The 12,402-nt window shown below is 39.4% G+C and overlaps 1 protein-coding gene across 3 annotated transcripts; it reads left to right on the top strand.

Annotated features, from left to right (window-relative positions):
• The first annotated feature begins 1,431 nt into the window (after positions 1–1,431).
• LOC104920841 (chondroitin sulfate N-acetylgalactosaminyltransferase 1) lies at positions 1,432–10,851 on the top strand. Of its 3 annotated transcripts, none has more exons than XM_019264474.2 (11): positions 1,432–1,630; positions 2,525–2,634; positions 3,433–4,051; positions 4,170–4,270; positions 4,363–4,541; positions 5,169–5,385; positions 5,697–5,798; positions 7,530–7,711; positions 9,857–9,951; positions 10,033–10,114; positions 10,392–10,851. In XM_019264474.2, exons 3-11 carry the CDS (start codon positions 3,689–3,691, stop codon positions 10,673–10,675), a joined length of 1,605 nt encoding a protein of 534 aa, XP_019120019.2. In that variant the 5' UTR covers positions 1,432–1,630; positions 2,525–2,634; positions 3,433–3,688; the 3' UTR covers positions 10,676–10,851. The 3 variants fall into 3 exon arrangements, with proteins under 3 accessions (XP_019120019.2, XP_019120020.2, XP_019120018.2); XM_019264475.2 differs by having other exon boundaries at positions 1,432–1,792; positions 2,525–2,573; XM_019264473.2 differs by having other exon boundaries at positions 1,432–1,792.
• The last annotated feature ends 1,551 nt before the right edge of the window (positions 10,852–12,402 follow it).

The following is a 12,402-nucleotide window of genomic DNA, read 5'->3' as shown; positions in this document are numbered from 1 at the left end:
CAGACCTGTGATGAGTAATTTGACCAAAACCTAAAGTTTCCCTCTCAAATTGTTTAATATGAGTAGGTTGTAGAGTTCACGTAAAAGTATAGCAAGGAACACTTTCTTGTTCTTTCCTTGTTTAGAGGACCATTAATGGTTATTTATTAATCCATCTATTTTCTGTAACCACTTATCCTTATCTATTTATTTATCTATTACATTAAGTATTCTTTCAATGTATTGTCTATGCTAAGGAAGCTGTTGTTTGAGTCTTTAGCATAACAAAACATATTCCATTGGTTATCCAGTATTAGGCTTTAAAGTGTCAGATAACCCCAAAAAACATTATTATTAATATTTTATTTGCCAAGGTGTTGACATATCTGTCTCTGAGATTTCTTATTTTAAACATAAACATAATCTGCAAGGCTACATAGCACTTTTTTTTAAATGTTCATTCTTTCCAGGCAATTTGTGTCTTCATATAATTTATTTGCTTGATATCGACGGAATACATACCAGTAACACTGCTGCACAATAACAGACAAAAACAAGACTGAAAAGAAAAAAAAAGAAAAAAAAGAAGTTTTTAAGTAAGTAATAAGTGTGCACAGGATCCAGTGAAACAAGTGAGATATGTTTTGAGTTAAAGCAGTCGAGACGAGATGCATTAAATGTGTGAATAGCCATCACCATCTCAGCTTGAAACACACACATTTAACAATATTCCTCTGTTGAACAAAACTCAAGAACTAAGAAGAAAATAATAAATATAATATTATATAGTTTTCAGTGAATGAAGCATTAGCTTCATTCCCCTCAACCCACATAAATAATTCCACAGGACCACTTGTTAAAGTTTTACCGTTTACTATGACACATGAGAAAATTGATGCAAAACAAATGTTAATTTCCTGATTTCAAATTCAAGCGGGAATTATTAATGATAAAGGAAGAGAGATGACAAAAAAAATTGTGGCTCCACTCTCTGCTTGTCTGAATGACCCTGAGTAACCCCCCAAATCCATTTTAAATTAGCCACATGCATTTTAAGTGCAAGGAAACCCATTGTTAAGAGATTTTAAGACATGGCCATGTACAATATAAAATTTAAGAAACTTTGTTTTAAATAGGAACAACAAGGAATTAATAAATATCAGATTATAGTAAATGAATTCATACACTTAACACAGAAATCTTCCAACATTTAGTCAGAGTTCAGGATTTGACATCTGAATAAAACAAGGACCATCTGTACGCTGCCTCATTAAATGTGCAAGACCCTGTCCTATTGGTGGGATCCAACTGGTACCTAACTATTTCCCCGCAACAGATTGCAGGTGGCAGAGCATCGAAACTCTGAAGGGCAGTCCTTACTCTGGTTGCCTTCTAATTAGATTTAAGGGCAGGGTGGAGCCTCGGAGGACCTGAAAGGGAATTCAGGATGAAGGCAGATGGTGGAGATCTCATAGGAATGGAAGTGAACACTGGGTCTGATAGAAAGTGAGAGATGGAGGAGAAGAGAGAGGGAGGTGCTGGGTGGAGACTGAGAGGAGAGGGGATGGGGGAGAGAGGAGGTACTCAGACCTCAGCAGGACAACGTTCAGTTTACTCCTGTAAGGCCGCTTCATCTCTCAGTTTTGACAAGGTAGAGCGTTGTTTAAATCGTTGTATGGATGTGTAAACTTCTCTGTGGTTTCCTGAAAGACTTCAAAACAAAAGTCCGCAAAAAGTGTTGAGAAAGATCTTTTAATCAGGAAGAGACGAGCAGTTCAGGATGATGGACATCTGGTTGGATTCACAGCAGTTGGTGATTATATCATGAAAAAATATATTAAAACTGCCTGCCCTTGTTTACAGCTTTTGCAGAATGTGAGGTATGTGTTGCAGCATGTGTTGCATGTTACAGCCTGCGATCTCAGTTTTTTGCAATCAGTTTCATCATTAAATGTGTTGACACGCTGCAATTTACTGCTCGTAAGATGTTTAACTGAGATGACAACACAGTGATTTTAAAATAGATGAAAGGTTCTTATATTAGCTACAAGAAGTGAAAGATTACAACCATAACCATAATATGTAAGCTAAGGAGTTTTATTTAATGTGCAGGGTCCAAAACAGGCTGAATTTTTATTAATATTACCTGTCTTAAAGCATGGTAATGCTTTAAAATGGTCTACATGGTATGAACATCCATCTGTAATGACCAACACACACACACTCTTTCTCTCTCTCTCTCTCTCTCTCTCTCTTTCACACACACACACACACACACACACACACTGGTTGGGTGGACCTTGAAACATAAGCAAGTCTTTCATGAGATCAGCCTCTACCTGAGCAATAAAGAGCCATCTGTGCTGTGAATAAACTGATGATGGCAACACACACACACACACACACACACTTACACACACACTTACACACACGTACAGGGTGGAGAGACTCACAGAGAAATGCTTGTTTCTGTCACTTCCCACCTTCAGCGTCATGGCAGAGTGAATGTAAGGTCAGGTTATTTCTCTTTCTGTGCATTTTACAGCAGCCAACCTAAACCTGACCAGCGGTCCAACAGCAGTGAGAAGACGAAGGTGCGTGCGCTGGTGACAAAATAAGCTGCTCACACACATCAGGACAAGACTGACTACGTTGGTTGGTTCACTTTTTCCAGTTGTCATTTGATTTGTTCGATGTAATAGGATTTTCTTCATGTCTCAGTATGTCCTACCTGTCTCTGTTTTTTTTCCTGAAAAGTCCTTTGAGACTTTCTTGTGGTAAAATGCTAAAAAAAGATCAACATGATGTTGGACTGTTTGCATATCAACACAATCATCATCAATAGATCTTTCTCCATGCAAATAATTAAACATTTGATTAATTAATAGTCTTTAAATAAAGGTGGTTACCATTCTGAGGATCAGGAACCCGCAAGAGGTCCTTAGATAAATCTGAGGGGCTACCTGATAATTAATTTACACAAAATTACAATTATTTTATTTGACCTTTATCTAATTTCTGCCTTGTAGCCATGTTAGTGGCATGGCTATGCAGTAGTCTACCACTTTCATCCAGACTGAAATATCTTAACAACTGTTGGATTAATTGCCATGAAGTTTTGTACAGACATTGTTGACCATCAGAGGACAAAACATAATGACTCTGGCAATCTCCCTGACTTTGGTTTTGGAAAACTTAGATGGTGAACATGGTGAATGTTATATCTGCTGCCTGCTTGGGGATTTAGCATTTAGCTCAAAGCACTGTTGTGTCTTATTACAGCCTCACACTAGCACGACTGTAGACTTGTTTCCTTGTGAAAGGCTTGATACTTTGACCTCTTCAGTCCTGAGAAACTGCATGTAACAGTATGTGCCCATACCCTAGCCAACCCTACCTAAGCCTAGACGGTTGGAAACCCATGCTTTAAAATGTATATTGTTGTCATTGTAGGGAGTGTCGGTGCTCTGGTGATGATCTCTACACATTGGTCCAACATTTAAGACAACACCGTGTGAAGATGCTGCCTGAGGATGTGACCGAGAAGGAGGACATGAGAAAAGAGGAAGACATCTAATTTAAAAATTATATTGTCTATTATATTTTTTAATCTATGGTTTAAGAACTATGGGTTGCTCATCTTTTTGTAGGTTTATCTCCACGTGACAAAAGTAAAGTGCAGTCAATTTTTTTAAAAAGACGATTCACCATGTTTAAACGGTGGCTTTTAACCCTGTTGGCCCGTGTTGGCCTTATTGTGCTGGGCCTCTGCTGCTGTCTGTCTCTGTTTTACCTCCTGGCTTGTAAACCAACATCTCACAACAGCCAGCAGTCTCTGGTGTGGTCTGGAGGGGCCACAAGTAAGGAAGGATACATGGCCTTGTTGCAGGAGAGGGAGGATTCTCATAGACATTACATCAACAGCCTGACAAAGCAGATAGCCCAGCTAAAGGAGGCTCTCCAGGAGAGGACACAGCAGCTTCAGGAGTCCCTGGATAAAGCTAAAACAAAGGGGATTCTGCCTCAGGGTCTGGAGAGTCTGCACAAAACTCCAACACAGACAGACCTGAAGGTAAGAAACAGGATACAGGATGATGCAGATGCAGACAAGATGCTAAATTCATGTGTGCTGAGTGAAATAAAGTTTGACATTATGTATGTAGTAGTAAATGTTACATCATGTCCTCCAGGAGTTCCTCCGCTCACAGCTGAACCAGGCGGAGGTGAACTCCGGGGTAAAGCTTCCCAGCGAATATGCAGTGATTCCTTTTGACACTTTCACCCTGAGGAGGTGAGTGGGACAGTAGAGCCATCAGGGCCTCTCATACAATGCTGCCTCTTCAGAGTTTTTGTTGTTGTTGTTGTTGTTGTTGTGTCATACAGAGTGTACCAGCTAGAGACGGGGCTGACCAGGCACCCAGAGGAGAGGCCTGCGAGGAGAGACCGCAGGGACGAGTTGATAGGCACTGTGGAAACAGCTCTGCACATCCTGAATGGGCCTCACCAACACACAGACAACACAAGGAGAAAACATACACACTCTCCATCAGACTTCATAGAGGGTGAGAGAGCTCTCAATTCAATCATTCATCTTTGTCATGTTTACCCTTGATGGATCCACAGCTGGACAAAAACACGTAGACAGGCAATCTACACACCGATGTATCATGGGTACACCTACAAAATGTCTGTGAGGAAATAATTTGGCGGAACTGCCATTTCATTTCCTTTATTATTTAATGTTTTGGTCGGGCGGGGTTGTTTTGTCATCGTCCCATAATAGATAAAACGGTTTAAAAGCGCCCTGAGACGCAACAGCCTCTAAGGTGCCCTTTATGCTAGAAAAGTGGTAGCATTTAATTGTTATACTTTAAATCTTTTTTTTTAAGATGATCAAACCAGGAATTCTTGTCAGCAGCCCAAAGTGCCTTGTATTGTGCCTTGAATTGCATAATAGCACTGACAAAGAAGCTGTATTTAATCTGAATTGGTCAGACTGGGTCGATACCACATCTGATCAGTACATTCAAAAGTTATTTTGTTGCTGTTCTATGAAGAAATTTGGCATGAAGGTGGCATGAAAATAAAAGTACAAGTATAGTACTATAGTAAAGTACTTTAAATTTGTACCTCAGTAAATGGCTGGTTTATGAAAGTATAGATTGTTGTTGTCTTTGTTTCTGAGCCAGGGATGACTCGTATAGAGCGGGACAGGGGAACCGTCTATGAGCTGATGTTTAAAGGGGACGGGCCGCGGGATTTCACTCAGCTCGTTCTCTTCAGGCCTTTCGGTCCCGTGGTGAAAGTGAAGAGCGAGAGTCTAGACACACGCAACATCCTCATCAACATCATTGTACCTCTTTCCAAGAGGGCTGATGCATTCAGGCAGTTCATCAGCAACTTCAGGTATCTTTTTCTTTTTTTAAATAAGCACATTCCTACTTACAGGCACTAACTGTGATTGTATCAAGACATTATTGATCTAAAACTATCTAAAGTAATTCATTTTAAAGTGCTGACCTTATCTTAATAGAGTAGCCTGATTGAAAGCCAGAGAAAATGAGTATATGGATTTGAAAGGCTGGTTCATGGGTGTGAATGTAATCGTCATTATCTGGAAAAGGCAATTTGTGGCTATCGCTGGATGAAATAATATAGGGGTGAGTCTAACACACGTTTATTTGTATAATGCCTCCTTTTGTCTTGTCTTGGTTCAGAGAAGTGTGCATCAAGCAGGACGGCAGGGTTCATCTCACGGTGGTCTACTTTGGTCGAGATCAGATAGACCAGGTGAAGGCCATGATGGACCAAACCACCAGGTAAGTGGTTGTCATATTTTAAGTTTATGTCACATTGGAAGTAAAATGCTTTTAAACAATATTCACCTACAATATCTTCCTCTGATCTTGGATACTGCAGTCAAGATCTGTCAGGATCACTGACAGTTACAGGATTTTATATGATTTATCCCCTTGGTTTTGTGTCTTGGTGGCAATTGGTGTTATTATCGTTAAGGTTATTAACCCAAGTCAATAACAAAGGGGCACCACCCTGGAATCAGGGACCAATAACTGAACAGTCTCAAGAAGGTTCAAAGGGTTCACTTAAAATGTCAAGATTTCATGACTATTATACATTACAAAGTGAACAGTGAAGGATTGAATCCAAGCATTGACCATCACAACCAGCTTTGATGCACAGGCAACTGAATTACTTAATACTTAAACCAAACTACCAACTACAGCTACAACAACAAGAAGCGTAAAAGCAGCAAGCAAACGTATGACACAGGTGTTAAGGTATATCTGTGTATGTATGTCTCAGTGGAGGTGTGAATGAATCGGAAAGTTACAAAGAGGGGAGGGAAAAGGGAAAGAGAGGAGAGCAAGATGCAGACCATATGAGTGGTTACCTCACGTGAACTCAAGATGGCATTCAAGGCCACAAAGTTTAGTGGACAGAACCAAGTTCACTGTAAATATGTTGGACAAAGAATCAAGTGGCAAATACAGTGAATGATGTAAGCAGTAATAATTGGTCCAATAATCTCCAACAATAAATGTAAACACTGATGAAGGGGCCACGATACCACTTCACTGGTGGATTTAATGACAGGCCGGTCCTCGTATGGCAGTTGAGGAAACAGTAACAGTTTAATGGGGAAGAGAGCGATGTAGGTGTTATCTTCTGTGACAAGAGTCATAGAGGATCCTTAGCTTCCTTCTGCAGAAAAAATGAGATTGCCAGTTTCACGCGATCTCATTCAGAATCCAAAAATGTCTGGTGAACACTAAAAGACAAACAGTCAGTTACACTGAAAAAACTAAAACTGCCTCAAATTTAATGGTGAAACATTTTTACACTCAAAAATATTAAGTAAAATTAAAGCTGTGAAATCAAATGTAAGTAAAAATTTTAGGTAGATCTGTATTAGTAGCATGACTTGAGTTGAATTGAGTAGACATATTCAAAACCTTAAGTCAATGCAATAGTAGCTCTAAGTCAAAACCAAATAAACTAATGAGTAGATATAATTGAAACTTTAAGTAGATGTAACTGAAAACAAGATCATTTTATGCTGCCTAGGATAGCTGGGTTACAAACATTTGTAAGTCACATCCCGTAGTAACTTAACATTGCAGTGAAATGGCAATAATGAGAGCTGTGTACTAAATCTTATATCTTTGGTGATGTCATAGAAGCATCCCAGAAATTCCCTGAGGTGCCATGCGTCCAGCAGAAAACCAGGATTTTGATTTCAAATCAGTTTTCACACTCAGGTGTGAAATTGCAAAGCCTGATGGAATTTTGGCACTGCTTCATTATTTAGGCTTTTATTGTTACATGAAGACCTTTCTTCGTTCAACCAGATGGATAGGTCCCAACAAGGCTTTTGTACAATAGATCCTCTATGAGCTGTTTTTAATACTGCAAATGTGCAGACTTTATGTCTGCAGGTGGTTGTTTCTGAGTGATTATTCACTCTAAACATTTCAAAGAGGCTTACTTATATAACTAGAAATCATCCTGTCTTCTTCTACTTTCCCCAGAGAGACTCGGTTCAGAAGCTTCACTTTGATCCAGTTAAATGAGGAGTTTTCTCGTGGGCGTGGTTTAGAGGTGGGGGCCAGGGCATGGAGACGGAGCCAGAATGTCCTGCTCTTCTTCTGTGATGTTGACATCCACTTCACCGCTGACTTCTTAACTTCCTGTCGTCTTAATGCAGAGCCTGGTAAGAGAAGATTGCTTCACTTCAAGGTTTACACAGGAGCTTCAAGGTTTAGACTGAGGTCCTAATTATTATTAATTAATTAATTAATAATATAACCTGTTTCCATATGAATTAGAACAACAAAGTTAAACTGTCCTTTTAAGTCATATCTCTGAAAAACCCTCACATCTACACAGATGTTTTACATGCATTTTACCCCAAATAACATTGCACAAAAAGGCCTTATAGACATGCAAATGTGGAGAGAAGGTGGTGGAGTGATGGGCACACACAGAGTGGCGCCCTGGGAGCTGTGCCCTGTGAGCAGTTCAGTACCTTCTCAAGGACACCTTGGCAGTGCCCAGGAGGTGAACTGGCACCTCTACTTACTTGAATGGGCCACCTTCCGGTTCCCAAGCCAAATCCTTACAGACTGAGCTACTACTACTTCCATCCCATTATTCTGGTTGATTAGACCTCCGCTCTTAAGATTGCCAAGAGCTGTGGTGGGAGTTCATCAAAGTCCATATACTATTGTGTGAGCTCCAAAAAGCCATTGAAATGAATGGCGTCCTCTCCATTTTAATTTGGCACACATAAATATCACCTGTTTCAAAAGCATCATAAACAAGATAAATAAAGACAATAATAAGCACATATTTGAATGATTTGTTGAGCTGGAATCCAAATATAAAAAGGTACTATGCTGTCTATTTGGAAAAAAAAAACATAAATAAAGTTGGATATGGAGTGGGCCATGATCAAATCTTTCATTGTAGAGGAGGCTATGGTCAAAAGGTTATGAGGAGTCTAGGGAGGCCATGTACAAAGACCTTTGGTTGGCCTCAAGGAAGCAAGAGCAGCTTGGCTGAGGCTGTATTAAGCTGGGGAGAAGAACTGCTGACCTGGGTTGGGGATATTGTTGTAAGATGGATAGAGCACTTTGAAGAGCTCCTGAACCTGACCAATGTATTCTCTGTCGAGGAGGTATAGTCTGAAGACTTGGACTCATTCATATCCAGTTACCATGGTAGTTATGTTGCTCCTTGGCACCAGGTGTGAATGAGATTAGCCCAGAGATGATGAAGGATCTTGGCAGTGTCTTGCTGACACACCCTGTCAGTGTTGCATGGATGTCTTGGAGAAGGTTTACAAACGTGTTGGGAATCCTCTAGGGGGTACTAAAGCACTATTGGGTACCATGGTGTTTCTACAAGCCATGTCCTTGTATAATCAAAGTGAAAGCTGTGTTTCAATGAGCGTTGGACTCCAAGATTGCCCCTTATTTCTTATGCTGTTTGGACAGGGTCCCAAGGCACAACTGGGGCGAGCCAAGTGTCAGTTTGGGTAACTCAGAATGACATCTCTGCTTTTTTTTGCAGATGATGTTGTTCTGTTGGCTTGATCTGATCATAGCTTTCAGCCCACATTGGGGCAGTTTGCAGCTGAGCATGAACTGGCTGGGATAAGAGGTAGATCTCCAAATGTGAGGCCCTGGTTCTCTGCTGAAAAACAGGGGATTGCTCCCTCTGGGTAAGGAGTGAGTTGCTGCACCAAGTGAAGGAATTTAAGTATCTTGTTCATAAGAATCAAAAAGAGTTTCCTCCATAGGGTCACTGTCCCAGAGATGAGAAGTTTGAACGAGTGAAGGGATCTTAGAGTAGAGCTGCTTCTCCTTCTCAAAGAAAGGATTAGGATGCCAGTTTTACAGGCACATCCAACTGGGAGGAGACCAAGGGGCAGACCAAGAACTCGCTGAAGGCATTACATATCACATCTGGCCTGGGAATGCCCCGGGAAAACATTGTTGGGGAGGGGCATCCAGAATACCCTGCTTAACCTGCTGCCACTGCAACCCAATCCCAGATAAGCAGAAGAAAATGGGAAAATGGACAGGTTTACCACAGCAGCTCTGACACCTCCTGCCGTTTCATTATTAAGTGATACAGAGTCAATGTCACACCTGCTGCCTCATATGCTGCCTGCACTTCATTTCAACAAGCAGAATGGCGCCACATTATCATTTTTGGCTGCAAGTTATTCCTTTCACAAAACCAGCATCTGTGATTATTTGCTGTATGCAACATATGGATACTCTATTCCTAAATCAGAGTACCTAAATGAGTCCTGAGTACCTAAATCAGTATGAACTCTTTTTGTTTCTAGGTAAGAAAGTGTACTATCCAGTGCTCTTTAGCCAGTACAACCCATCTATCATCTACCGTAATGACACTCTTCTACCCCCTGTTCAACAACAACTGGTAGGTAAAATATGAAACAAAACATTTACTTGAATGAATTAGAGAAAATATCAAAACATTGATTTCCATCTTTTGTCTCAGGTAATGAGAAAGGAAACTGGATTCTGGAGAGACTTTGGGTTTGGGATGACGTGCCAGTATAGGTCTGATTTCATCAACATAGGTAATGAAAAGGCTTGTGTCATCACTAATTTTAGGTTTTGAAAGAAAAAACAATAGAACAGTTTGATAATACACACATACTTTATGCATGATTTTATCTGTCGTTATAGTGATTGTCTAATGCCACCCTGACTGTGAAAAGCCTCTTTCACTTCCTGATATCAACTGATTGATTTTAACTTGGCTATTAATCAAGCACAACCAAAGTGAAGTTATATGTGCCTCCTGATTCTCACTGTCTTCCTGTATATGTCTAAACTTCTGTTGTTTCCTGACAGGTGGTTTTGATCGTAGTATCAAAGGTTGGGGGTTAGAGGACGTACACCTGTACAGGAAGTACCTACACAGCAAGCTGATGGTGATTCGCTCTCCATCTCGCAGTCTTTTCCACTTGTGGCATGAGAAAAAGTGCGCAGATGAGCTTCCACCAGACAAGTACAAAATGTGCATGCAGACTAAAGCCATGAGCGAAGCCTCACACGGCCAGCTGGGGGAGCTGTTTTTCAAACGAGAGATTGAGCTTCATTTGAACTCTCAGAAGCAGACAAACAAAGGAGCATAATGAGGACAACTGAGCTGGAGCTTTGTTGATCACTGTTATGTATGTTCTTGTTCTGGTTTTCTTGGTAATTTATCTTTACTTATATCAACTATTCAAACCAAAAGGTGGTTTACAGTGATTATTGTTTTCCATGTGCACACATAAACCTATAATGATGATAATGACTGATATTTTTTGTGTCAATAAAAGAATGAACTGTATGATCTATTTGACTACTGCGTTTCTCAGAAAAGTCAAAGAGGGGATTGTGGCAAAACTACTGTTGGTGTGTGGTTTCCTTAATTCAATTCCTTAATTCCTTAATTTTTCTGTAAAAAAAAGAAAGAAAAGTTTACCGTTTATGTTTTCTTATTATTCCTAAAAATCTGGCAGAAAAGCTCAGGAAAGTGTTTTTCCCTGTTGTCAGATAGTTGACTTAAACACTGTAAGACAAAACAGTCACTGATAACTATGTTTTTGAATATTTTTGTTCCTCCCATGTTCTAGTTTTCCAAAGGTGTTTTATTGACAAAACACAATAGTATGGTGTAGGACCCACATCTTAACTTTACTCCATCTTCTACCCTCATGTTCACTCTCTGTGATAATACTAGTTCAAGGTTAATGGACTCATGTCTCAAGAGAGCCTCTATAATGACACACCCTGGTATTTGCCCTTTTAATGCCATCATAAGGTGGATCTAGACCAGTGGAAAAATGTAACAAAGTATATTTAGGCCTACTTCAGTACAAATTTGAGGTATGTGTATTTCCATTTTATACCATGCACTTTTACTCTACTACATCTGAGAGGCAAATATTACGCTTTTCTCTCCACTACATCTGCTTGCCGTCCACTAAAAATCGTGTATCTCTAAATTTGGTAAATTTGAATGTCAGTGATAAACTGAAAGATGAAGTATTTCTACATGTGTTAAGAAACGTTTAGACTATTTAAAAAAGCCACTACGATTAGTTGGAAAATGCATCACAAAGCTGAAATCAGGTTGTTTTTCTTCACGAGAAGTTGAGATTTAGAAATACAAGGTTCTCACAAGAGAGCTATGCTACAAACACACGGTGATCTTATATAATGTGATGCATTACTAAGTTAAAACACCCAACATTATATAAAGTCATCAGAATTATCTCAACCATAAATATCTACAGCAGTGAGATGCACAATAATGCAGCAGTAATAATAAATAAATAAATAAAAACACATCATATATAGGTAAAACACTGACAGGGAACATTTTAGTATACTAAAAGTACTCATTCCGTATAGATACAGACAGAATTTACTCTTGATACTTTAAGTACATTTTGTTCATAACACTTACGCTTACTTACTTGTATAAACTCATTATATGTTTTCCATACATAGAAAACATATGTATATGATTATATAGTATATATAGTGAATGAAGCATAGCAGAGCAAGTATTCTATGAAGTAGGATTTAACATACTTGTGTTTTTTCAGTGTTATTTTCCTACTAAAGTAACTCCATTACACATTTTGGAGGCGGATAGTTTACTTAATATATTTTACATGTATTGTTGTTATAGATTAGACTGCCCAATCAAAGAATGATGTTATGAATGAGAAGGACTCTAAAGCTTTAAACTTAACACTACATCCACAACTATTACACAAAATACAGCAGCAAAGGGCCTATACTTACATCTACATAAGTAGGCTGTAAGATGAATTAACCACCTATAATCACCATAAAGAAGAATTAA

The sequence above is a fragment of the Larimichthys crocea genome, chromosome III (genome assembly GCF_000972845.2).
Source record: "Larimichthys crocea isolate SSNF chromosome III, L_crocea_2.0, whole genome shotgun sequence".
NCBI classification, from domain to species: domain Eukaryota; kingdom Metazoa; phylum Chordata; class Actinopteri; family Sciaenidae; genus Larimichthys; species Larimichthys crocea.
This window is presented reverse-complemented; position numbering and strand designations above follow the sequence as displayed.